The sequence below is a fragment of the Dryobates pubescens genome, chromosome 15 (genome assembly GCF_014839835.1).
Source record: "Dryobates pubescens isolate bDryPub1 chromosome 15, bDryPub1.pri, whole genome shotgun sequence".
Classification (NCBI taxonomy): domain Eukaryota; kingdom Metazoa; phylum Chordata; class Aves; order Piciformes; family Picidae; genus Dryobates; species Dryobates pubescens.
The window spans coordinates 25,863,700-25,890,697 of record NC_071626.1 but is presented as its reverse complement, the minus strand read 5'-3'; the positions used below and the strand labels follow the sequence as shown (position 1 = coordinate 25,890,697).

The window sequence follows — 26,998 nt, the reverse complement described above, 5'->3', positions numbered from 1 at the left end:
GCAGCCCTGCCCATACTGTCCCTTTGCATTCCCCACTCCCTGCTTCGGAACTACTCCCATTTCCCCTCTCGAGCCAGCTGCCCCACTCAAAGTTTTCCTTGCAGCCTCCTAAAAATTTTACTCAAAAATTAAGTAAAGATTAAAACAAACAAAGCAGCCAAACCCAAGGGCAGCCTGCTCATGATACCTGCTCATGGACCCGACAGAAGTGGCAGCTCAAGTAGCTCGGCAAAAGAGTAATTCTTGCAAGCATGAGCTGCCGAGGTCCTCAGCAAGCTGGAGGAAGGCAATCGAGGGGTCTGATTTTGGGGATGCAGGCTGCAGGAGCCCGCGGGCGAGCACAGAGGGAAGCCTGACAGCAGGGAGAGGGCTGGATTTAGGTGCTTATGCAGGGCTTGTCCCTTCTCCTCGTGGCTTTCTCTCCGGGTTTATTGTCATCAGCCATACCAGGCAGGAGAGAGACGGAGGGAGGGGAGGAGGCGCTCGGTACGGTGCCTCCTCTCATAACCTGTGCCTGACCAATCTGCCTCCCAGGGGGCTGCCAGTGCTCCCCCCGCCCCGCCACCTCCTCAGCCCTCCTGGAGACCTCCGCGGCCGGCAGCCGGAGCGGGATGGCAGCGAGGGCGGGAGGGAGAGGGACTGACAGCAGCTGCCCTTTCTCCAGGATGGGTTGAGAGAAAGTAAACCCTGCGGAGCTCCTTCCTCTGGGTGCTCGGGAGCAGCTCCTGCCTGGCTGGCTGGGGAGGTGACTCCTCGGCAGTGCTGTGCCGCTGCCATCACAGATGTACCCCCAGCTGGCACCTCGCCACGCGCAGTCGCTGCCTCTCCGTCTCTCTAGCTCCTTCCCTCCCCTCCTGTTTATTATTTGCGGAGGATTACAGCCCCTTTCCCACGCTGCCGTCTCGCCGTGCGGCTCCGCTGCCCTCCACGCTGGGCGAGCGGCTGGCTAGGAGCGGCTCCTGCCAGCTAGGGACCACCCAGCGCCCAAGCCGGCGACCCAGGGACTTTCTTTCTGCTTTGGGATTGTACCGGGTTCTCTGGAAGAGCTGCCGTTCTCACAGGAGGGTCCATCCTAGCCCCAGACAGGTGAGTAAAGACGTCTCTCTTTTATATGCGCCCCCCCACCAACAACCTCGGCTGTGAGGCATGAGTTGGACCTGCCCCCAGGAAGCAGCTTGCCCGGGCAGCGCCGCAGCAGCACCGCTTGCGCGGGGCCGGCGGGCAGCGACCTCCCCGGTAATGCAGAGCGACAGCCCTGCCACGGAGGCTGCTGGTGCTGGTTCCAGCACAGTTCTAGTGTAGGCAGCTGGGAGCAACTTCTGCTAGCTGTACATGCCACCAGTGTCTGCCGTGGCAGCACGGGCAGCTCAGGAGCAGCCCTGAGGCTGAACGCTCGGTGCTGTGGTCACCACGGACCGGGCAGCTCCGGGGAGCCCTGGCTTTTGTCGCCTCCCTGGGGGGCCTGCGAGAGGCGCCAGCATGTGAAGTGCCACTCAGCCGAACCGCGGTGGCTTTGCTGGGTATCATTTTGGTCTCGACTGCCTAAGTAAGAACAACCTAAAATGGAGAAGCGGGGACCAGAGCTGAACAGGTCCAGCAGTCAGCAGCCGGCTGCAGGCTGGGGAGGCGTGTGTCTGAAGGTCTCTGTGTGCGTGTGTATGCACAGTTGCACACACCAAGCTCGCAGCCGCGGCCCCGGGACACGGAGTGAAGGACGCCATATCACAAGCAGATCCAAAAATAAGCCCCAAGTCGCTTACAGCATCCCTGCAGGCAGAGACTCTGCTCCCTGAACTTTTGGATGGAAGGCACAGCTCTGAGGGTGGGAGTGAAACGCAGCACAGAGAAACTTCACATCCTTTTCCAGCCCTGCCTGGAAGGAAGTGGGGAGAAGAAGGTCTCAAATGAGCTGAAGTGCAGGCTCCCCCCTGGATAGGGAGATCCATAGGTAAGCAACCTAATATGTGCATGTGTGTGTGCACATACACCTGCATGCACATACACACCCCCACCCCACATTGGGCATGCTGTGCCCCCTTCTCCCTCTGCCACTTCAGTTTATTCCTGCCACTGCCTCTCATGCTAATTAAGAGAGACATGTAAAATCAGAGCTCTCCTGATGTGGGAAGGGAAGAGGTTTCCAGCTGTTGCTCCAACCATGTCATGACTGAGCCAGGCCCCAGGTCCACCATGTGGGCTCTCAGGTAGCCTGGATGTGCCATGGCCAGCACATCCCTGATGGGAACAGCAGTGAGCAGGGTAGAGCCCTGCTCTGCTGCTGGTGCCTGATCTGCCGCCCAAGGATGGAGGGCAAAGGAAGATCTCGTCTGGAGAAGGGCTGAGGCAGCTGCTATTCCAGGCTTTAGAGGAGACCCTTAAAGGCAAGCAGGGCCTTGTTACAAGGCTGGGGACATTCCTCACAGCGATGAGGAGAGCATTCTGCTTCTCCAGACATGCAGACCATTTCTCTTCTGAGATTTGTCACTTGGGTCTGTTGGGGGGCAGGGGGTGGATCCTCCTCTGACTGCTGTGGGCAAACAACATTTGCAAGGGAATTATTCCACATGAGCGAAGGGCTTGCGGGAGTTGTCTCCCTGTCAGACATCAGTGCAGTCTCTCTTTGGGCATCTTGCCTGCTTGGAGGAGTTATGGCAAATCCTGAGCAAAAGGAGAGAGGGGGGAAGCCCTCTTATGTAATTTTTATACCACATCATAGCTTTAGCTTTGCCTCCAGCAAAATGAATGCCACACAACAGCAAGGTGCGCTCCCAGCCTGGAGATCTCCATGAGCTACTCCAGCTCCCTGCCCTTTCTCCAGCTTTCCTAAGCCTGAAGCAGAAAGGATTTTCTAGGCTCTTCAGCATCACAGAAGCCTGGGGAAGGCAGATGTGTCTCAGTGGAGCAGGGAGAACCAGTAGCAGGGCAGGGCCATGAGAATACCTGGACAGGAGCATCCAGGGAGCAGCGGAGGCTGGAATGGAATGGAGACGAGCTCCAGCCTGTGGGAGGGCATTTCTGGGCAGTTCTTTGGTGACTCTTCAGCACTTGCCTGTTGCTTATCCAAAAGAGAGACCAAGCAGTTTCCTTCACTTGCCATGTTTGGTTACAAGCAGCTGCTTACACTGCTTGACATCTGTCCCAGCCCTGGGTGGCTCAAGCAATAATTCAAATTACCATACAGGGAGGCTCCTCTCAGCTGGGTAATGCTCCAGAGGGCTGCACAATGACACACACTCCAGTTCTCAGGCAGGAGGGGTTGGAGTTGGAGTCCTTGGCTGTTTCTGTCCCTGCTGCATGGAAACACCTTCTAACACAGATCTTCCTCCTGCTGTTGCTTTACCAAAATGCTGCCTCACAAAAAGGCTTTGGCTGGCTGAGGTTATGCTAAGAGCAAGAGCAATGCTGCTTTTTCCCCCCCCCCTTTCCATTAAACCAATTCAGTTCCAGGGTGAAGAGATGGAAGAACAGTTGCTCCAGTTGTAAGGACTAGGATTATGTGAACGTGTCCAGAGAAGGGCCAAGAGGATGAGCAGAGGGCTGGAGCTGCTCTCACATGGAGATAGACTGAGAGAGTTGGGGCTGTGCAGTCTGGAGAAGGGAAGGCTCCAAGGAGACCTAATTGTGGCCTTCCAGGATCTGAAGGGGGCTACAAGAAAGCTGGGGAGGGAGGTTTTAGGGTGTCTGGGAGTGATAGGACTGGGAGGAATGGAACAAAACTAGAAATGGGTAGATTGAGATTGGATGTTAGGAAGAAGTTGTTGCCCATGAGGGTGGTGAGAGACTGGCACAGGTTGCCCAGGGAGGTGGTGGAAGCCTCATCCCTGGAGGTGTTTGCAGCCAGGCTGGATGTGGCTGTGAGCAGCCTGCTGTACTGTGAGGTGTCCCTGGCCGTGGCAGTGGGGGTGGAACTGGCTGATCCTTGAGGGCCCTTCCAACCCTTCCAACAATCCTGTGATTCTGTCAAATATGGTTTTATTCACATCAAGCAGCTGAAAGTTAGGCAATGTTGGGATCAAAGTGAGGAAATGCTGGGCTCTGGGGCAGCATGACATCTGCATTGGGCTGCAGTCCTGGCTGGCAGGATCACATGCTGTGCCCTGCCAGGCTGCCTCACTGGGGGCACCAGCTAGATGGTGCTTGGGGAGTGAAGCAGGGGGCAGCCAGTGGGGTTGGGTTCTTTTTTTGGGTACTGCCAAGTGTGTGCCTGCCTTATTTGTTTACTGCCTGCTCTCCAAGCCCTGCAGGCAACACGTCATTATTCATTGTCTTGTGGTGTTCTGAAGATGTTTGCTCCTGCTACAGCTGCCTCCTAGCCTATGATAGGGAATTTATGCTCCTGGTGAGGCAAGAAAGAGAGGTTATTTCCCTTGCTTTTGAGGGCAAAAGAGGCTTTCCCTTTCAGCCACATGGGGAAGGAGCAGCAGATACGAGACCAGAGCTTGAAACCTTTGGGCTCTCAGTGCCATCAAGTCCTTGAGACCATGGCAGTTTGCTGGCTATGCTCATCTTCTCTGCAAAATGGCCCCTGGGGTCTCATGCTGAGCCCCCTCAAAATTACAGAGGTACAGCCTGTGGCCACTTGCCAAAGCCAGGGTTCAGTCTTTAATGCTGACCATGTAAAAATAGCCTTATTTATTACAACATCCTCATGGTTAGCTTGAGTATCATGTGTCCTTTGCAGCCAGTGTGGGACAGGGTCCTATCAAAAGAAACAACAGGGCTTGCTTGAGTAAGTATTGTGTGGCAATATGGATATAAAGGGGCTGCAGGTATTAGCTCACATTTCAGTGCTTGGCTTTGCAAGGCAAAAGGCAGCTTTTATAATGTGGCAATTAAAAGCACCCAAAATAAAAGGCCCCTTTCTGAACCCCTTTGTGTTATGAATGGTAAACCAAGAAGCTGTCCATTGCTTGTAAACTGCCATGCCTCACACCCATCACAGAAAGGACTGAGACCTAAATTTACACTAGGGCCATATAAGTCTGGACTTCATAACTGCCTGCAAGCAAAGGCTGTCACTCTGAAGACAAGGCCTTGCTGCCATGCTCCTCCTCCCTCCAAGGAGGCTGGGAAGCTTCCTGCCCCATGGACTGTGCCCTCACATGAGGAAGAAAAAAAGTGGGACCATATCTTGAGTCTGGAAAAGAGTTGTTAGTGGTGATTTGATTCAGCACTCATCACTTGGGCTCTCCTTCCACTCCTGGTGAGGCTCTCTGCCGCCGGTGCTCCCCCAAACAGGTGTGCTGCTGCTGCTGCTGCCATCCTGCTGTGGGGGCAGGGGGGATGGAAGTGGGCCCTGCTCTCCACACTGTTTGCATTTAGTGATCTTGATGGAATGTGAATGTTGCCATACCTGTGTCTCATCTGTGGCTGCAAACCCTCCAGAAAACTAAAGTCACATCCAATGTGAAGATCTTGCCTGGCCTCAGCAAGCTCTGCAGCACGAGGCTGTGATGTGAGTGTTAACTCAGATGCAGCCAATGATTCCTGGCTGGAGCTCTGGATTGTAAGAGTTGTCACTACATCTTGTTGAGCTGTGGGCAATGTTCCCAGCTTCTGAAGAGTATAAATGTGTCCCAGAGATCCTAAGGCACCCCTGAAGATGCAAGCATCAGCCTGGGTTCCATGTGGTTTGTGTTGATGTTCTGGGGATGCCCCTCTTGGATGCTCTGGGAAGGTGCTGGGGGGCAATGGGAAAGGGGAAGAAACAGCTCTAGACTCTCTCACAGGCAGCACTGCCAAGTTTGTGCCACAGTGGCAACCAAGTAAAAGAGATCTAGGCAGCTCACACAGGCAGCAGAAGGTCTCCTCCAGAGTTCAGTATAAATCCCTGATGCGTGAACAATGAGAAGCAGCCCTCCCTTGGGACGTGTGCCAGGAGCTGTGTGCATGCTGGGGCACTGATCCCCTTATGATAACAGCTGGGAGGGTTTTTGCTGCTGGCACCTTGTGCTCTGCCCCACTGCTGCATATGCATGGCAGATCCTTGCCCCTGTGAACGTGCTCAGGGCACAGGCTGCTGAAGTGAGACAGTAGTGAAGTTCTTCCCTTGTCCCACTGTTTTCAACATCCTCTCTCTCCTCCTGTTCCAGCTGCTGACCCTTGCAGCAAGTGGTCTGATTCAGAGAGCTTGGCAGCCAGGGAAGGGAAGACAGGCTGCTGGGTGAAGGAGACAGGGAGCAGCATAGGTAGCAACAGTTCTTCATCACATTGGCTTCTCTGCCAGAAGGAAAAGGAATAGTCAAGCACCAGGAGGGCTTTGGATTCTGTTGCACTTCAGAAGAGACTAAGAGAAAAGGCAAAGTCAGTTCTTGGGCTAACACAGACATGCACGATGGCAAGCAAGCAGGTGTGGGGCATTTTGTGGGCATGGGGTCACCCAGGCTTGCAGAAGCTTACCTAATTCTAGGAGTGAGGAAGCACAAGGAGAAAGATTTATGGCTGTAGTGCCTTGGCCCTCATAAGATATTCTAAGGATTTCTTGGTGTTGGTGCCCTTGATTTGGCACTCTGACCACACTGACAGATTCCTGGCCTAGCACTCTGGGGGCAGAACTGTGAACTGAGAGCTTACATTGATAAACAACCTTTACATTTTGCTGCTAAATTGATGCACCTCCATCTTCTCTGTGTGTGTCAATGTACCTCTCATCTCAGAGAGGCTGGCACCCTCCCTTTTAAGGATCTGCTGCATCCATGGTCCCTTCTAAGTGACCCAGGGAAGGTACTGGATCATCTCAAAGTTTCCAAGTCCTCAGAGAATCTTTCACAAACGTGGGCCCATACATAGCCTCCTTCTTGAACACCACTCAAATAAGAACAACAGATTCCTTTGGGACCTGGAGCTCCATCCAACTAAGAAGTGCAGGGAATACCTGTGTGTGGAGTGGGGAATGAGTACCACAGAGCCAGGATTCTCCCACCAAGCTGCCTTCTTTGCTTGGAGCCTCTCTTGGCGGTGTGCCACTCATCCACACCCCCAGGATAGGCTCAGCAGGAAGGGAGGAGAGGCATTCACTGAACTGAAGGACGCTTGGGGGTGTAAAGGAGGAACTGAGACCAGAGAGGTGCCTCCCTCAGACCTGTCAGGTCAGGAGCAGGCTCAGTGCTTTTGTCAAGGGGCTGAATGCAAGGATTAAGGACCCCAGCTACTGGCAATGGGATTAACCCCTGCAGGAAATTAAAGTTGTAGAGAAGGCTCTTCACAGCTGAGAGAAGGAGAAAAACTGGGATATGAATTCGGATTGGCAGGGCTGCTGACAAGCCACCACCCACAGCCAACTGTTCCCAGCTGGATCTGAAAATGTTATCTCAGCCTTCATGTAGAATCCCCCTCCACATCTCATTCAGTTACCAGTTTCTTGCCAGCAGCGTGAGAAGAGCAAAACCACCACTCTGTGGCAAGCAGAAAAGAGGAGGGAACCGGGCAGGCAGCTCACGTGTTCCTCCTCGGAGCCCCTCTCCCACTGCCTCAGCCGCTCTCCCCCTCAGCTGCCTCGGTTTCGCACGAGGAAGCCCGCACGTGGTCTGCCACGTTCAGTAACACTTGGAGAAGATGCTGACACACACATGGTTGGATTTCTTCCTAGCAGCTACCCCCTCAGATCTCCTCCTGCTGCTGCTCTGGGCCTCCTCCTCCATATGCCACACTCTGGCTGTGCTGGGACTTTCCTGTCACTCCCATCTTGGGTATCCCAGCCTCCCCACCTGCTTCCACAGCTTCCCAAGGAATCCCACCTCTCCACAGCTGGCTAGGTCTTTCCCAGTGCTGCCTCCCTCGGCTTCCCTCTGGATGCTTTGTGCTGTCTCAGAGGGTGTGATGAGGCCTGGTGTCCTTGGTCTTCCTAATCCCTCCAACATCTCTGAGTCTTGTTCTTGTGCATTGGTCAGGGACGCTTGGGATGCAAACAATGTTTCCTGGTTAAGGTATGGGATGAGGAATCAAGACAGCTGGCTTCTCTCCTGCTTTTGCCATGGGCCTGCCAGGGAACGTTGGGAAAGCCTGGCCAAAACACCTTTATTCTGTGTGACTTTGCTAAGACAACCACCTCTGCAGGGCAGAAGAGCATCGACAAGCCTATGTGATCCACTGCACTTGACAGCTTTGAAACTCTTGAGTGGGGAACTGAAGTGGGCTCCTAATGAGGTATCAAGAGCTGTGCAGCTGAAATTCAGCCAGCCATTGTTACCTCTGTCATCATTTACCCCACCATAAAATGGGGATAAAGTTGATGTTTCCTGAAGGGGCTTGAGGGGGAAGCCTTGTTGGCAATCACATTTGCCTTTCAGAGGTGTCTGCACGTTTTCGTTCCAGACGTCAGACGCTTTCTGACCTCTTCACATCCCAGAGAACAGGGACAGGTTTTAATACAAACCAAGCCAGGAATCTGGCAGGGTCCCTTGCAACACCAAGTGGGTGCTGCATGCTCCCTACTTACTGTACAACTTTCTGTGTGTGACATTTGTCTTAGTTGTGATGGATCCCTGTGAGTCAGACAGCAGCACCATTCCCTCTGCACTTGGGGTTCTAGGGTGCATTTAAAATGGGCTCTCTGTGATTGTAAGAGCACAGCACTAATGAATCCAGAACAGTTGTAACCAATCAGGAAGTGCTGGAAATGAAGCCCCCACCCAGCTACTAAGCTTGGAAGCTCACTAGGGCAGTGACACACACTCCATGTGCCTGCAGTGTTGCCGAGCCTGGCTGCCACCTCTGGATGCTTCTGCTGTCCAAACAAACAACAAATGAAGAGCTGCTACAGGGGCAAGGTGACCTCTTGTGGTCAGTAATTCGCTAGAATGACCTGGGTCTCTTAGGGCACCAAGAACCTGTTGGGGCATCATCTTCATCTAAACCCACTTGTGGCACTGTCATGATCAAAATTTCCCATTAGGAATCATCAGCCAGGTCACTTCATGAACTTTAAACTGCTGCAATGACAACCCATGGCTGCCATGTCTCCCTGCCCTCTTCTCCTGCAACAAATAAATCACAGAGTCACAGAAAACATTTGGTTGGAAGAGACCTCCAAGCTCAGCCAGTCCAACCTTCGACCTATCACAGAAGGGTCAGCACTAAACCACGTCCCTAAGTGCCAGGTCCATACACAGCTCGAACACCTCCAGGGAGAAGTGAACATAGAACAAAACGTTTTGAACACTGGACTCTGAGGTATCTACATTGTGGGTGATGGTAGTAAAAAGGAATCCTAAATGCCACCAGAGGAGTGAAAAAAGACAGCCTCCTTAAAGTGTCCCCATGCTGTCCCTTTCTCTTCCTTGAAGTGCCTCCAAGCTGTCCCTTTCTCTTCCTTAAAGTATCTCCATGCTGTACCTTTCTCTTCCTTAAAGTATCTCCATGCTGTCCCTTTCTCTTCCTTAAAGTATCTCCATGCTGTACCTTTCTTTTCCTTAAAGTGTCCCCATGCTGTCCCTTTCTCTTCCTTGAAGTGCCTCCATGCTGTCCCTTTCTCTTCCTTAAAGTATCTCCATGCTGTCCCTTTCTCTTCCTTAAAGTATCTCCATGCTGTCCCTTTCTCTTCCTTAAAGTATCTCCATGCTGTCCCTTTCTCTTCCTTAAATTATCTCCATGCTGTCCCTTGCTCTTCCTTAAAGTATCTCCAAGCTGTCCCTTATTCTTCCTTAAAGTATCTCCATGCTGTCCCTTACTCTTCTGCTTTCCTGCTAAAGGCTGAAGCAGTTCAGCCTTGGAAAGGGGAAAGGAGCTTTGCCATCACTCGTGGAGCAGAGTGTTGGGGCAGGATGAGTGCCTGTGTGTACTTCCTGTTAATTTCTGGCTGGCATCTGTTGCAGCCTCTGTTATCTACCCTTTTCTAATATAGGTCACCCCCATGCCCTGCCAATGCTCCTAAGCCAGGCTGTTAACCGAGTCTGATCCCCGAGCCATGATCCAAGGGTTAGTAAAGAGGACTAGGAGAGATAATCGGAGACAGAGGTTGCTGGGCTGCGTTTCTGGCTGTGAGTCATCCTGGTGACACAGTCATTTGTCTCTCCAGCCTCAGTGTCCCTGCCTGGAGAACTGGATAGCTCCATCCCCCTATCTGGAGCAGAGGCTCTACTAGCTAGGACCTCAGCCTTCCTTGTGGGGGTCATTAAATACAACATCACATCCCCGCCACCTACAGCTATGGTAAGAGCCATTCGTAAAGCAGATGGATAGCTTTGGATAGAAGGTGTCACAGAATTGGGAAGTGTTACTAAAACAGTATGTGGATGCAGTAAACTGAAACCCTCCCCACCCTCACATGTACTCCTCAGGTCCTGGCTTATGGAAGCTAAGGCTTGAGAGTGATGCTGCAAATGTTGCTGGTGTCTGAGCAGGGAGAAGGGAAGCACAAGACCTTGATAGTGCCTGCTGTAGCTTTTGTGCCCTGGGAAGTGCAGCAGAGTCATTACAATCTCTTCAGCATCTCCCCCCGCAAGCAGTAAAGTTCCCTGCTCAAGCTAATTAGGGGAATCCTCATTAGAGAGTTCTCTAGAGTCTGACAGCAGGCCAAATGTCCAAGTGGCACTTCAGCTCAGTGTATTTTTGGCCACTGGAGCCCATGGGCCAGAAAGGGATGATTTCATTCCGTTGCTTTGAGCTGAAGCTAAAAAAGTTGCCTTTTGCTGTCCTATATCAACTGGCAAGAAGAAAAGGCCATGGCCAGCCCCAAAGGCTGCTCTGCTCACTCCTCCAGAAGCTGGAACAAAGATTCAACTCCAAGCATGGGGAAGAAAGCTCTGGAAGCCATGCCCCATGGATCATAGGGCATGTGGCTGACATGTTGCTCCAGGGAGAAGGAAGCATCCAGCCAGCCTGGAAGAAAGACTAACACCTGGTTTGTGGAGCCCTCGGGTGACTTCAGGGCAATGCAGATCAGCCTTGAGCCCCGAAACCCAGGCAATGCCATGCTAGTTCTGAGTGGATGGCGCAGTGGCTCTCCTCCTGGGCTGGGGGTGCAGGGGGGCCACTCCTAGGTGGAGCAGGCTGCCCAGGGCAGGTTGTGGAGTGTCCCTCTCTGAAGGTGTTCAAAACCCACCCGGATGTGTTCCTGTGTGATCTGCTCTAGGTGCTCCTGCTGTGGCTGGGGGGTTGGACTGGATGAGCTTTTGAGGTCCCTTCCAGCCCCTAACATTCTGTGACTCTGTGATTGATTCTGTGATTCTTGCAAAGCCCTCACTGCTGGGAAAGTCCCCAGCTGTCAGGCTGAATGCATCCAGCCAGATTTGGTGGTGCTCTGGGGAGCCTTGAGGTGTGGGGAAGTGCCAGTTGCCCCAGGATTACAGACTTCCCAGTGCTGCCCTGGCAGTGAGACCAGCTGGCCTGGTGCTCTGCAGAGAAGAAGGCATCTCTTGGGCCCCAGTACAGCAGCTAATTAAGTCAGAATTCAAGATAAGTCAGAGAAAACCTTTAAAAAGGAAACCCTCAAAAATCCTCTCTGCCTTCTTGGTCTCTCTTGGCTGCAGAATACCAATCACCAAGGGTCTGAGATGCTTGTGGGCAATAGATGCATGGAAGAAATGGTTTGGTTCTTTGTTTGTTTTGTTGTTTTTCTCCTGGATGGCTGGCATCAAAATTTCTCCATAAACATACTTCTTCAAGGTATAAATGCAGAATCTCATTGTTCCCTGCACTTCACCAGTCAGGAATTGTTCCATATGCTCAGGGAGGTGGTGGAAGCCTCATCCCTGGAGGTTTTTAAGGCCAGGCTGGACGTGGGTCTGAGCAACCTGATCTAGTGTGAGGTGTCCCTGCCCATGGCAGGGGAGTTGGAGCTAGATGATCCTAGAGGTCCCTTCCAAGCCTAACAATTCCATGATTCTACATCTCCTGCTCTGCCACCTGAGCATATGTTATGCTTGGAGAAGCGGGCAGTTTTGTGCAAGACACGGATGTTGATGAATATGGGTCACAGAAGAGACCCTGCTACATATGCAAACCCTGGGCACAGATTTGCAAATGTAAGCTAGATTGGCAGCTCTGTCTGCATATGTAGAGGAAGCTAGCTGCTTTTGAGCCCCAGGAACACGTGTGTGAGTGCACAAGGGGTGGCTGCTAGCTGTGGGGCGGGGAGCGCTGCGTTTGTGTGACATGCTGTTAAAATAATCTGGGGTTTATCAAGGTGCCTCCATCTTTGGTGCATGTTGCAGTGCAGGAGGCAGCATCAAAGCCTGAACAGGTGTTAATCACTATGCACTGTAATAAATTCTAAACATAGGGAAAGGGCTTATTTATACCCTGCTGCTCCTCCCACCCCGCGCTCCCCGCCGGAGCCCGGGCTCTGCCTGGCAGAAGGAAGTGTCCCTGAGGTGTCCGAGAGGAGCTGGACTTGCACTACCAGAGCAGAAGGAACTAGGGAGAGAAACCTATTGGAATGGGCTGCCCAGGGAGGTGGTGGGCTCAGTGTCCCTGGAGGTGTTTAAGGAAAGGCTGGATGAGGCATTTAGGGTTGGGTGATCAGATGGACTTGATGATCTCGGAGCCAACCTGGTTGCTTCTGTGACCCTGCCACCATCCCTGAGCCTGGGTGTGCTGGTCCTGCTCCCAGCCCCTCACTGTTGCCTGGGGAAGGAGTGGCTCAATGGTACAGAGCAGCGAGCGGGGAGGGGGAGACACCAGTGCACGGCCTGAGTGGGAGCCTGAGCTGAGGGGACACCTCAGAGGGAAGCTGTGTCACCAAGCACCCAAGGAAGCTGCTTTGTTTTTGTTTTTTTGTTTTGGTTTCTGAAGAGCTTAGCCCCCCCTGACTGGAGCCAAGCCAGCTGATACAGATGGGGTGTTACAAAACAGAGCCAAAAGGCAGGAGCGCAAGGAACAGAGCTATCTATAACCCTGACAAAGTTAGACGGAGTGAAGGTGGGCAAGAAGGAAAGCCAGAGCGTGGCAGGCAGCCCCTGCCGCTAAGAGCAAGGACACAATGATTCGGCAGCAGGATTTGGAGCTATCCAGCGGGCAGATAAGGCTCTGTGCCTGTCAGCTTAACTCTGCCGTTTATGCCTGTGCTGTAGGGAGTTAAATAGAGCACACGGAGAGCCTGCTGCTGGGGAGTGAAAGTCAAGGAGGGAGAGGGAAAGAAGAGGCTGTAACTGGGCAGTGCCCGGGGGAGTCGGGTGGAAGTGGCTGTGAGCAGAGCCCCTGCAGGTAAGTGCTTGTGGTTTTTCATCCTCCTCGTCGGTCCCGACATCCAGGGACAGGAGACTCCAGGGGGAGCATGTAGAATGGAGGCACTGATATGGGGGATGCCGAGAGTCTCCTTCTCAGCCAGGGTGAGTGCGAGCACTGAATGGGGACAGCTATCTGTTGGGGCTTCTCCTTCAGCAGGGACTGCAGGGAAAGGGCTTGCTTTGGGGACCTGCAGCAGGTGAAGGTCGGATGAATTTCAGTGCCGTGAGAGGTGTTCATCCATTTGCTGCACTGGCATGTGGGTAAATGATCTAAACAGCCTTGCAAAATGTACTGGTCTGGGCACTGAACCTGCTCATCTTTCTCATTGAGAAGCTAATTTAAATATTTCCTGGGCATTTACATTCCCATATAAAATAAATCAGTCATGGAGAGCTGGGGGAGGGGAGGCAGCTGGCACGTGTGTGGGGAGAGCGTCCCGGTGGGAGCGCAGCACCCAGCGCAAGTAACGGCCCTGGATGCTGCCAGAGCCCCTCAGAGGGGATGGAGGATGCCTTATTTCTGTCCCCTGGCCGCAATTTATCCTTCTCTCTGCCACTGCAATGGTGGGTGGCACGTCAGAGAGCAAGCAGGGGGGGAGACAGAGGGTCTGTGGTGTCTCTCCTTTTCCTGCTTGTCTGTATCCAAAAGGGAAGTGGGAAGGAAGTTTGAACCTGTTGTCAGTCACTTATTGTCAGGGGAGAGTTTATGGTCTTTGGGTTTCTAATTAGATGGAGTATTTTTCCTTCTTCTAATTAAGATGTAATTCCTCTCGTGTCATCACTCCCACTCAGTCTCCCCTGCCCCAGGTCCTCCCTTCTCCAAGGCTGGCTCAGTACTCAGCCACTGCAGTTGCTGCAGCGTGAAATCCCCAAGCTGAAGCTGTGCTCTGCTCAGCCCTGCTCTACCCACCACATCCTTTTCCACTTAAACCAGACATACCACATCCCTTTCCCTTAAACCAGACCCACCACATCCTTTTTCCCCTTAAATCAGACCCACCACATCCTTTCCCCTTAAACCAGACACACCAAATCCCTTTCCCTTAAACCAGACCCACCACATCTTTTTTTCCCTTAAACCAGAGCTGGAACATCCTTTTCTCTTAAACCAGAGCCACCACATCATTTGCCCTTAAACCAGACCCACCACATCTTTTTCCCCCTTAAACCAGAGCCAGAACATCCTTTTCCTCTTAAACCAGACCCACCACATCTTTTTCCCCCTTAAACCAGAGCCATCACATCTTTTTTCCCCCTTAAACCAGACCCACCACATCCTTTTCCCCTTAAACCAGAGCCACCACATCCTTCTCCTCTAAAACCAGAGCCACCACATCTTTTTTTCCCCTTAAACCATGCCCACCACATCCTTTGCCCTTAAATGAGACCTACCACATTCTTTTCCCTGAAACCAGACCCACCACATCCTTTTCTCTTAAACCAGACCCACCACATCCTTTTTCCCCCTTAAACCAGACCCACCATATGCTTTTCCCTTAAACCAGTCACCACATCCTTTCCCCCTTAAACCAGAGCTATCACATCTTTTTTCCCCCTTAAACCAGACCCACCACACCCTTTTTCCCCCTTAAACCAGACCCACCACACCCTTTTCCCCCCTTAAACCAGACCCACCACACCCTTTTTCCCCCTTAAACCAGAGCCACCACATCCTTTCCTCCTTAAACCAGAGCTATCACATCTTTTTTTCCCCCTTAAACCAGAGCCACCACATCCTTTCCTCCTTAAACCAGAGCTATCACATCTTTTTTCCCCCTTAAACCAGACCCACCACACCCTTTTCCCCCCTTAAACCAGACCCACCACACCCTTTTTCCCCCTTAAACCAGAGCTACCACATCCTTTCCTCCTTAAACCAGAGCTATCACATCTTTTTTTCCCCCTTTAACCAGAGCCACCACATCCTTTTCCTCTAAACCAGAAAGGAAGTGCTGCTAGAGAACAGGGGGCAGAGAGAAGCAGCTTGGCAGCTGCTAGTGCCCAGACCTCACTGAACCTGAGCTGTCCACAAAGGAGAGGATGCACAGGTGGTACCAGTGAGAGGGGATCATCTAGGGTCTGCTGCCCTGGCAGTGTCACCTCAGCATTGCATCAGGTTAACCTTGAGCACAAGGCTGCCATAGCCACCACTGCAGGCCCTTCAACACGAGCTTGTCTCTTTGGCACTCAGGTGAATCAGGCCTTATTTCTGCACAGTGAGGTTCAAAGTGAATTAACTTGTGCCTTCATCACGCTGTGCCTCTTGAAGCATCCTTTATCTGACCTCCAAAGTGGAGTTGATGCAACAGCAACACCCTAGCAGAGGGAAGGGAAAGGCCAGCACTGAGTCTAGCTCGGCATTCTGCAGCGAGGGAACTGAATCTGCTCTTCTCTGCTCTCCCCAGCCAGGACCTGGCAGGAAGGCTACAAGATCATTCCTCCTGCCTGTGGGGCTGTGTGCCAGGCTGGCTGGTGGATGTGAGGCCACGCTGGAGAAGACGACCATGCTGCCTACAAGTTCTGGCCACCGGTGGAGGAGCAGGTTCCTCATGAGGTGGCAAGAGGCTTGTCGTAAGTAATGCCTACTCAGGTACTAAGTATGGTGATCCTGTTTGTCAAGGGAGTGGAAAGAAAATAGGTCACATCAGGGTTAAGAATAGGGGAGAGGGACAGCTAAGAATGGAGATGTTTGAACTAATTCCTGATTCCTTTAGAGGCCAGGCTAGCTGGGAGGGAGAGCGAGATTCTGAAGCTGAAGATGGGTTTAAAGTGGGACAGTGAGTGATGATTGCTTCTGAATTCCAGTGGGTCTGGCAGGTGAGAAACAGTGAGACAGAATGCACTGCACAAAAATACACTCCAAACAGGTCTCATACAGGCATCCCAGAAGCTGCAGACTCCTCTCTGTGGTAGGAATTTATATGCAGGCTGCTGAGCAAGGGTCCCAGCTCTTCAAAGCAGAAGTCATGACAGTTTAGAAGGGAATGCAGGATGCAAATGCAGAATTCTCCTGCTGGGCACTGCCACATGCAGTGAAAATCAAGGAGTAAATAAAAGAAGATCTCTTTTAAATGAAATTGTAAAAGTCCAGCCTTGTGCATCTTCCCAGTGGGCCAAGGCATCTGCAACAGTATCCCTGAGCACAGAGCAGAGACTGCTAAGGTGATGTGGGGCTTCAGGGAATGTACCTGAACTTTGGAGAAGCATCTGCAGGAGCAGAGGAAAGGGAGCACTTGGAGAGTGTCCATCACTGCTGCGTGCCTAGCAGCTGAGCAGGTCTGTGGTTGCCCTTGTTCCTGCCCCCTGATCAAATTTGGGGCTGGGGGAATGATTTCCTTTCCCAGAAGACAAGCATCTTTGTAATCCATCCTCACAGACTAGACTGCTATATAAATTATTGAGAGTGAATTCCACTGAGTCTTGTCTTAATCGGATACACCTGGATCAGCTTTCTGCCACCTACTAGAGTCACCAAACACTCCACAGAGTAACTTCATCTTCCCCTAGCACTAAACCCACATATTCCTCATCCTCACACAGGGTTGGAAGACAGCTTCAGGTTCTGCCTATTGCTTCCTTGCCTCTCTCGCCTGTAGCGCTGCTTCCTCATCAGTGTGATGAATTCCTTGGTCTCAGCTCACCTCACCTCTTGCAGAGACTGAAAATTAAGCCAGACCCTTCTCTCTTTTGTTTTAGTAAAACATTTCCAAGAGCATAAAGAAATACATGTGTAGCAACAAGACATTTTTTGGCATGTTCTACATGGCTGCAGAAACTTGGCATGAGTCCTGTTCCTGAACATAACCACAGCCAGCTGCCTGAGGCTTTCATCCTACCCAGCCACTGCCAGCTTGCATTCTGGTGGAACCTCATAACCACCCAGCCAGGGCCAGGGGCAGGTAGGCATTGTGAGAGCGAAGCCCTGAACAGACTGCCACCTGTATAGCATTACATACAGTCTGCTCTTGCCTTTCTTGGTGTACAAAGCAGATAAATGTTATCTCATCATCATAGCTGCCAATCTATTATTAATACACTACCTTTGTTAAGCACCCAGGGAAAGGCAGGGTCACTTGAGTGACTCATGGCTCTCTCCCTTCCCCACTACAGCTCCCATTCTTTCAGTTCTCTGCCTACAACAAGAGCGTGATGTGTTCTGAATGGAATCAAATATCAGACAGACAAACAGTCCCTGTGCCAGTCTGCAGCCTCTGATCTGCTCTCAAGGCAGTCTCTGCTGTTCACCCCAATGTTTGCATGACAAGAAAGCAGAGAGGAGCTCAGGGTAAAGATGTCTCACCATAAGGATCCATAATTATCATTAAAAATCACATGGATTTGCTGTGCCTAGGCTGAGGTAAACCTGAGATCTCAGCTGCAGGACAGAAAACAATACATGAAGGGACTGTGAAAGGAGGATGAAATACAGAAGAGCTGAGACACTCTCTCTGAACACATATCATTTGGTCCTTAACAAAGTCACATAGCTTAGGCCATATGGATCCAAACTCTGTAGTTCTCCTCAGGCTACCAGTCCAAAAACCTGCCAGTGCCAACAAGGATCACTGGGAACACAAACAGGCCCTGTGCAGGGGTGAAGTACGAAGGCAGCATCACTGCCAGAAGCCAAGTGGCTGTAAAAAATGGGCTATGGCTCAGCCTGAGCTCTAGAGACTGGCATGAGGCAAGAGAGGCAGAGTGTGGCTGACTGCAGAGGTGTTCCAAGCAGAGCTGCCCCAGGGCACAGCCCTCCACTGTCTCTCTCTCCAATGGCAGTGCTTTCACAATTCCTTCGGTGGTAAGAAACAAAACACCTGCTTGTACATGATTTGGGGGGGGGGGGGAAAACCCCAAACCAACAACTGGACAGACCAACTTGGTTTCCAGTCCAGGAAGGAATGGCAAAGCAATAAATCCATCCACTTCAGCTACTCTTCACCCCTTAAAAGACTCTACCAGCTCCAGCTGACTGTGTTCTCTGAAGAAAATGGGCGAAGGGAGAGGAGCAGGCAGGACATACAGACAAACCTGCGTCAGTTTTAGCCAGATGCTGAGGCTTGTCACCTTCAAAATGAGCAGGAGAGCTGAATTTGCTTCCCACATCGGAGAAAGTCATCCCAACGGCACCAAAGCAGCGAAGACAAAGAACGCAAATGTTTTACACAGTCTGCCTAAACATAACTCCCACTCCTCTAATGACAGGAGGCACAGAACTTTCCTCCTTGTTGCTGAGGTTTCTTTGGCACAGAAAGGAGAGTTTTAACCAGTTCCTGGTTGTAACTAATCGCACTGGTTGCCAGGAAGGGTTGGTGAGTAGTCTCCTGCTGCCGTGCAGGGGCTCCGGCCCCCTGCCTGCAGTGGTGACCCACAGCAGCTCTACAAAAACGCTGGGTTTTGGATGGCCCAGCATCACTTTTCAGGCATTTCAGGAGAAAGGGGATGTGTGCCAACCTTTTTCTTACCACCTCCTTCTTCAACTGCCAACCTGCAATTTTTCCCCCATCTCCATTGCTCTGGGAGGTTTTGGTCAGAGGAGATGCTTGCGGAGCTGTGCTGTGGGATTCAGAAGCTGCGAGCAACGCCAAGTACCAAGGGCCCAGCAGCCTAGGGTCTCCTTGTCAGTTTTTAACATCTTTCTTGGTCATCCCTTTGTGATGTAATCTAACTCATGAAAAAAGCCTTTCATCACAAGGCCCACTGCAAACAATACCCTGATTTAGGGGCCAGCTTAGACCCCGGTCTGACCTATCACACAGATCTGAATTCCCACTGAGAGGTAGGTTGCATTGTTTTCATGCTTCTGAAAAGCTTTTCATTAACTTGTCTATTTCTGGGAAAAAATACAATAAAAATAGAGCTTCTTAAACCTGTAGCAGCCCCTCCTCTCCCAGCCCTGCTTAGAAAGAGCTGTCCTTTAGCAGAGGTGATGCTTCCCACTGCTATCTGCTCCACTCGCCTCTGCCAGGTGCCAGGGCTCTAGTATCTGGCAGCAAAGTCCTCTGGGATGCACAGTTTCCTTGGGAAATTGGAAGGATATTTACTCTCTTGCCCATGAAAACAACAAACCCAAGAGGAAAGTCATGCTGCCAGAGGGCAGCTCAGCAACAAAGGAATGGAGCTGCGGGGATGCTCATCACATGGCAGGGCTCTGGGGCAGAGTTCCACTGGGAGGACGTACTACAGCCATAGATAGCTGTGCTCAAGTCAGTGATGGGTGAGGATGGGAAGGCAGTGGTGAGGCTGAGAAGGCAGTGGTGAGGCTGGGAAAGCAGTGGTGAGAATGGGAAAGCAGTAGTCAGGCTAGGAAGGCAGTGGTGAGGCTGGGAAGGCAGTGGTGAGGGTGAGAAAGCAGTGGTGAGGCTGGGAAAGCAGTGGTGAGGCTGGGAAGGCGGTGGTGAGGCTGGGAAAGCAGTGGTGAGGCTGGGAAAGCAGTGGTGAGGCTGGGAAAGCAGTGGTGAGGCTGGGAAGGCAGTGGTGAGGCTGGGAAGGCGGTGGTGAGGCTGGGAAGGCAGTGGTGAGGATGGGAAAGCAGTGGTGAGGCTGGGAAAGCAGTGGTGAGGCTGGGAAGGCAGTGGTGAGGCTGGGAAGGCAGTGGTGAGGCTGGGAAAGCAGTGGTGAGAATGGGAAAGCAGTAGTGAGGCTAGGAAGGCAGTGGTGAGGCTGGGAAGACAGTGGTGAGGCTGGGAAGGCAGTGGTGAGGATGGGAAAGCAGTGGTGAGGCTGGGAAGGCAGTGGTGAGGCTGGGAAGGCTGTGGTGAGGCTGGGAAAGCAAAACACTGCTCTAACACATGCTCTCTCTCTCCCCTGCTTTTCACCTACCAGTGCTGGGCTGTTGGCTATCCCTATGTGCTGCTGAGTCCTTCTTTGCTTGTCCTTCCTCCTGCAAGTGTAACAGTGGCAACCTGGAAGTGGACTGCAGCGGCTTGGGCCTCTCTTCCATCCCCTCAGACATCCCCACAAACACCAGGACCTTCCTCTTTCTCAACAACAAACTCAGCATCTTGCCAGGAGCGGTGTTTTCCAACCTCTCTGCCCTGCAGAGGCTGGACCTATCCAACAATTTCTTGGACCAGCTCCCTCAGAATATCTTCAGTGACCTGGGGAACCTCACAGAGCTGCAGCTGAGGAACAACAGCATCCGGGCCTTGGACAAGGACCTGCTGCAGCACACGGCCCTGCTGCGCCAGCTGGACCTCTCCATCAACGGCCTGGCCCAGATCCCCTCGGGCATCTTTGACGACCTGCCTGCCCTCCGCTCCCTCTCGCTCAAGTCCAATCGCCTGCAGAGCCTGGACAGGGTGACCTTTGAGCCACTAACCAGCCTACAGCAACTCCAAGTTGGGGATAACCCCTGGGAGTGTGACTGCAACCTCCGAGACTTCAAGCACTGGATGGAGTGGTTCTCTTACAGAGGTAGGTGCTGGGGCAGGGGGAGCCAGGGGCAGAGGTGCTGGTCTGCCGTGGAAAGACAGACAAAGGCAGGCAGAGAAGAACCAGAAGCAGATAGATCTGACAGGTCAGGCTGGCCTGGATGCCAGATTTCAGCCAAGGAGCAGGAAGGCTGTGCTACAATGCTAGGAGATGCACTCGAGTCCTGTGTCCAGTTCTGGGCCCCTCAGTTTAGGAAGGAGGTTGACTTGCTGGAACGAGTCCAGAGAAGAGCAACAAAGTTGGTGAGGGGTTTGGAACACAGCCCTGTGAGGAGAGGCTGAGGGAGCTGGGGTTGCTTAGCCTGGAGAAGAGGAGACTCAGGGGTGACCTTATTGCTCTCTACAACTACCTGAAGGGAGGTTGTAGACAGACGGATGTTGGTCTCTTCTCCCAGGCGGCCAGTACCAGAACAAGAGGACACAGTCTCAGGCTGTGCCAGGGGAGGTTCAGGCTAGATGTTAGGAAAAAGTTCTATACAGAGAGAGTGATTGCCCATTGGAATGGGCTGCCTGGGGAGGTGGTGGAGTCACCATCACTGGAGGTGTTCAGGAGGAGACTTGATGGGGTGCTTGGTGCCATGGGTTAGTTGTTTAGGTGGTGTTGGATTGGTTGATGGGTTGGACGCGATGATCTTGAAGGTCTCTTCCAACCTGGTTTATTCTATGTATTCTATGTATAGTGCCATTGCTCCTTCCCACAGCAGCACTCCCAGGCTGAGAAGTCCTCCACAGCCTCACATCCTTTATTTCCTTGGTTTGTTCCCAAGCTGAAAGATTATGGCTTGGTTAGGGGTTTTCTGTTTAGGTTTTGTTTTGGGTGTTTTGGTTTGTGCTTTGTTTTGTTTTGTGTTTTGTTTTGTTTTGTTTGTTTCCTTGGCAGAGGAAAGAACTTCCCTCAAAACCCATGTACATTTTAAGATAAGGAGCTCTCTTCACCCCTTCTACCTTTATTTTCCACTTGAAAATGACCACCCCATTCTCTTCCTGAGGCTGGGAGAACTACAAGGCAGATTTGGCTGTAAAGCACCAGGTTTGCTTTCAGCAGACAACCCAGAGCCACTTAGGGAAAATGCACAGAATGTTCACAGGATCACAGAATGAAGGGACCTCGAAAGCTCATCCAGTCCAAGCCCCTGTCAGAGCAGGAGCACCTAGAGCAGGTCACACAGGAGCACATCCAGGAGGGTTTTGAATATCTCTAGAGAGGGAGACTCCACAACCCCCCTGGGCAGCCTGCTCCAGGGCTCTGTCACCTTCATGAGGAAAAAATCCTCCCTCCTGTTTCAATGGAACTTCCTATGCCTCACCTACCACCACTGCCCCTTGTGCTGTCCTTGGGCATCCCCCAGCAGAGCCTGGCTCCAGCCTCTGGGCACTCACCCTGCACATCTTTATCAACAGGAATGAGGTCAGTCCTTAGCCTCCTCCTCTCCCTCAGCTCCCTCAGGCTCTCCTCATAAGTAAAATCCTGCAACCAACACTGGCAAAACCAAACCAAAGCTCGAATTAACAAGCCAGACCCCAAGCTAGAGTGGCTATAAAACTGTCACTTGGAAACCAGCACCGGGGTTTTTTTGGTTTGGGGTTTTTTTTTTGGCAAGTTTGTGTTTGCAGCTTTCCCTCAAAATACCTCAGGCTGGAAAGGTCCTTCTCACTCAGCAGGGATGCCGACAGGAGGGGATGGTTTGAGGAGCTGCAGCTCCCAGGGAGATGGCACATTTTGCAGGAATGCTGATTGAAGGCCTGACCTTCTGCTGTTGGAGCCAGTGAGTAGGAAAGGGTCTCAAATCATGCGGATAGCAACAGTCAGCTGTCACATCCCTGCTGATCACAGCCGTGCTGCAAAGAGATTATCCCTGCCCGTGGCTACGCCGCAGCCAGGAACACGCCTTTGTGCGAGCGGGACCCAGCGAGCGGAGGAGTGCCGCTTGCCTCTCCTCCCTCCACCCCCCTTTCATTTGTTTGCTTTCCTGACTTTCATACAACAGGCTCCATGGGAAGCACACAGAGTTAACGCTGCTTCCCCCCCCAACCTTCCAAAGAAATCGCCCAGACCCGCTCGAGCATTTGTTTCAACATCTGTCACTATTTGCAGCGGGTGGGGATGGATCTCTTGGTAGAAGATGGGGCTGTGTGTCTGTGGTTATTTTGAGAAGATGCAGCCTGGTCCTAGCTTTTGGCTTTGATGTCTCCTTTTCTAAAATGGTTCTACTGACACTTACATAACTTACTAAACAGTGTGGGGCTGACTTCAGAGAACCGTTTCAGAGGGTTTGCATGTTCTGGCCTGAAAGATGTCTGTGTAGGTATCCTGCACCATGAACTCTACTGTTAAATTCAAGCCAGGCAGAAGCATCCCAGCCACATCCCATGGCTGAAGCTGTTTCGGCTGGGGAAGGCTAAAGCATGCAAAATGTCTCCAAGTTAGGCAAAACAATCATTTTAAAGGAGACCACACGTGCTCCTTCTGCCCAGGGCATGGGAGGCACAGCCATTCCTCCCTCCTTCCCTCTTGGATCCTCCCTCCTTCCCTCCACCATGGATCTGGCAGGACATGGTGGGGGGGGAAGGTCTGCTGCACCTCCTGACTTCAGTGTCAACTTTGAGCTCTTGAAACATTTTGGGGATGGGAGAAGCTCTCCAAATACTCTCTCCACTCAGCAATGCATTCATGCATGACAGAGTACATTTTTTTTAGCCCCACTGCTATAAGGGGAGACCTCATTGCTGTCTACAACTACCTGAAGGGAGGTTGTAGCCAGGAGGGGGTTGGTCTCTTCTCCCAGGCAACCAGCATCAGGACAAGAGGACACAGTCTCAAGCTCTGCCAGGGGAGGTTCAGGCTGGAGGTGAGGAGAAAGTTCTTCCCAGAAAGAGTTGTTAGCCATTGGGATGTGCTGCCCAGGGAGGTGGTGGAGTCACCGTCCCTGGAGGTGTTCAAGGGGGGATTGGACGTGGCACTTGGAGCCATGGTTTAGTAGTCATGAGGTCTTGGGTGATAGGTTGGACTTGATCATCTTTGAGGTCTTTTCCAACCTTATTGATTCTGTGATTCTATATTATAGCAGTTCCCCTCTTTATAAGCAGGCTCACAGGATGTTGGAGGTTGGAAGGGACCCAAAGAGATCATCGAGTCCAACTCCCTGCCAGAGCAGGACCACAGAATCCAGCACAGGTCACACAGGAACACATCCAGATGGGTCTTGAAAGTCTTCAGAGAAGGAGACTCCACAACCTCTGTGGGCAGCCTGCTCCAGGGCTCTGTGACCCTCACAGTGAAGATGTTCCTCCTCATGTTGAGGTGGAACCTCCTGTGCTGGAGTTTCCATCCATTGCCCCTTGTCCTAGCACAGAGTGCAACTGAGCAGAGCCTGTTGCACCCTGCTGCTATGCCTGAATGATGGAGGGCAAATCCTTAGCAGGTGTGAATGGAATGATAGGAATTTAGCTCACTTGAGTATCACTTGCTGTCACTGTATCAGGATGAAGCCGTGGTTCACTCCTGTTGTATCTGTTGGGACAGGTGGGAAAATCGACCAGCTGGCATGTACCCTGCCCAAGGAGCTGAAAGGGAAAGACATGCGAATGGTGCCCATGGAGATGTTTAACTACTGCTCCCAGCTGGATGATGAGAACAGCTCTACAGTGCTGGACAATACTGGCCCACCCTGCACTAAAGGAAGCCCAGCTCCCACCAAATCTAAATCTGGCTCGGAAACAGAAGTGGAGCCGAGCGTGGGGTGCCCTCAGAAGCAGCGGTACCGGCCCGTGAGCGTGCGCCGGGCCATCGGCACTGTGATCATCGCAGGGGTGGTCTGTGGCATCGTCTGCATCATGATGGTGGTGGCAGCTGCTTATGGCTGCATCTATGCCTCCCTCATGGCCAAGTACCACCGGGAGCTGAAGAAGAGGCAGCCGCTCATGGGCGACACAGAAGGCGAACACGAAGAGCAAAAGCAAATCTCTTCCGTGGCATGAAACTCTTCCAGGAAGGAAAGAACAGCAACCAACAAAGGTACCTGAGAGCAGTCAAGCATGGGGTCCTCCCAAAACACATCTCCACAGACAAAGAGACTGTGCTATTGCTCCACTTACCCAAGTAGTACAACATGCTTCTGGGGGGGAGGGGGTCAGGGCACCTGGCTCAGTTTCTGTTCCTCTGCCCCAGGTCCGTATTGTGCCCTTTCACCCTTGGGCCCTCTCAGACAAATAAAGTAGAGTCAGACCTCGAGTGCTTGCTGTGCCTCATACCCTTGCACAGAGCTTCCCTCACACGCCTGCTGCGGAGTCAGCTGGCACCTTCTGGGAACCTGTGTCATCCTCTCAGCTTCAGTCCTGAGTCATACTGTATCCTGTCAAGAGCTCTCTGCAAGCAGTGAGAGCAGATCTGTGAAAGTTTCTGTGAGGAGCAGAACACCAGAAGCATCCACGCCTCGCTGTTAGGGTCACTGCTGTTGGATGACAGCAAGTTACTGCCCATTGCTACAAGCTAATGCTGCGGAGAGCACATCAGAAGGGAGAGAAGGTCCCTAGGAGATGACAACAGTCAGGTGGAGACTTCCTCTCTCACTTTTGAAGGTGAAAAGATACCTGTATCACTCTAACATGCTGCCAGGGAACAGTGTCCCTCGTTTTGGTCCTTGCCAAGTCCAAAGCTGTGAGCTGACACACACACAGAGAACTCCTTGCACAGACAGAGACACAGCCTCCTGTGTACACACACACACACACACACAAACTCATTGTGATCCCAGCACACACAGCCAGCCAGGCCCAGCTCCAGAGAGCCAGGCACCCCACCTGTGCATGCAGAGCCAGGTGTGCCCATGCTGACCTGCCTTCTGCATGCAGCCATCAGTACATTCAGTCACTTCACCTCACCCTCACCACCAGTGCAGAGCACCCTCTGGTTCAAGCCAAACACATCCAGCCTGCCACTGAGGAGCCAAGCAAAAGCACCTCAGCCATAGTGCAGAGCCAGTGGAAATGGGCAGGAGAGGACAGAGAGAGGCAAAGCCATCGAGGCTGTAGCACGAGTCTGTGGAAATGGGTACACAGCATGAAAAAAAAAAATACTGTGTGTTCTTGTTTTCTGCTTTCTAAGATAAAGGGAGAGAGTAAGGATCTGAAGCCTCCACCTAGAAATGTTTGACTGGCACAGCAGAAACGGGTCATCAGGAAAGACCAGAGGAGGAAGTGGCTTAACAGCCTCAGTAGTGTAAGCCATTGTGAGGAGCACTGTGAGCCCAGGGAAAGATGGCAGGAGAAGACACAGCCCAGAGGCTGCTGGTGGCAGAGGGGCAAGCATGATGGATGCTTATGTAGCTGAGGTGACTGAAGAGAGAGGACACGGTTCTGCAGGGTCTTGAGGTGAAGGCTGAAAACTTGGGCCACAGTGTGGCACAGGTGGAAGAGCCTGGGAAGAGCCTGTCACAGTGAGCAGCACAGGCTGCAGACACTCTCCTCACCATCACCACTCCGTTCACTGCCATCCACAGCTGCACACGAGTGTGCCCACACACAGCTGCGCACACTGCCACTCACACAGGGTGACTGCCCCCAAGGTTGGAAAGCCCTCAGACTGCAGTGCCTCCTATTAGCTCTTTCCAACCTCACAGGGAGAAAAAAATTTGAAAGAGGAGGGAAAATAAATAAAAAAGAAAGAAAAAAAGCAAGCAAAGGAACTCAAGATAAGGACTCATTGTGTATGAGTGGCAGTGGGATAAAAGGCTGTCTCCAGGGGAGAGCACACATCGCCATGGTAACCTGCTCCAACCTGTCACCCTGGGTACTCCTGGGCCAGCAGGATGACACCGGAGGTCGTGCATCCGCAGTGCCTGTGGAGGGTGCGATCCCTGCCGCCAGGAAATCAGCTGGCAGCCAGCCCAGCTTTGCAGGGTGCTCCGCTAGCAACCTGTGCTCAGAGCCCAGCACACGCTGTGGGTGGACGCTGCCAAGGCAAGTGACCTCCTTCTCCCTGCTCCAGCTGGATCCCAACGCCTTCAGTCGCCGCAGAGCCCTCCCGCCTGTTCTCCCGGATCCCCGTGGAAGTGATGCACGCTGGCTCCTCACCCCCTTCCGGTCCCAGACCATGGGCATGAATACCAAGGCTTTCATCATAGTCTGGAGTGGCAAAAGCTCTCCTGGACTCCACAGGGTCACCGGGATGAGCTGGAACGCTTTAGCATGACTTCCCTTCGGCACAGGGAATACCAAGCTGCCCTGGAATAAGGACTGGGAGAAGCAGTTCACCCACAAGTGTGCACGCACGTTGTACTCCCGCTTCCAGCACTCTGCCTGTGGGGAAGAGCAGGGTCCAACGAGATGTGAGGAGGAAGGACTCTTCCCCTGTGCGCTGTACAGCCATCAGCCATCCCATCTGCTGCAACCGTAGCCCTCTCT

The 26,998-nt window shown here is 52.4% G+C and overlaps 2 protein-coding genes across 4 annotated transcripts in view; one reads left to right on the top strand and one right to left on the bottom strand.

Moving 5' to 3' along the window:
* The window catches only part of CACNA2D4 (calcium voltage-gated channel auxiliary subunit alpha2delta 4), a 199,736-nt gene that overhangs the window by 41,337 nt on the left and 131,401 nt on the right, over positions 1 to 26,998 (bottom strand). The gene's annotated exons all lie outside the window — the stretch shown is intronic.
* Positions 599 to 25,320, top strand: LRTM2 (leucine rich repeats and transmembrane domains 2). Of its 3 annotated transcripts, XM_054168157.1 has the most exons (5): positions 599 to 1,086; positions 13,011 to 13,143; positions 15,572 to 15,737; positions 19,989 to 20,579; positions 24,120 to 25,320. In XM_054168157.1, the coding sequence occupies exons 3-5, from the start codon at positions 15,671 to 15,673 to the stop codon at positions 24,572 to 24,574; spliced, it is 1,113 nt and encodes a 370-aa protein (XP_054024132.1). In that variant the 5' UTR covers positions 599 to 1,086; positions 13,011 to 13,143; positions 15,572 to 15,670; the 3' UTR covers positions 24,575 to 25,320. The 3 variants fall into 3 exon arrangements, with proteins under 3 accessions (XP_054024132.1, XP_054024133.1, XP_054024131.1); XM_054168158.1 differs by lacking the exon at positions 13,011 to 13,143; XM_054168156.1 differs by lacking the exon at positions 599 to 1,086 and having other exon boundaries at positions 12,565 to 13,143.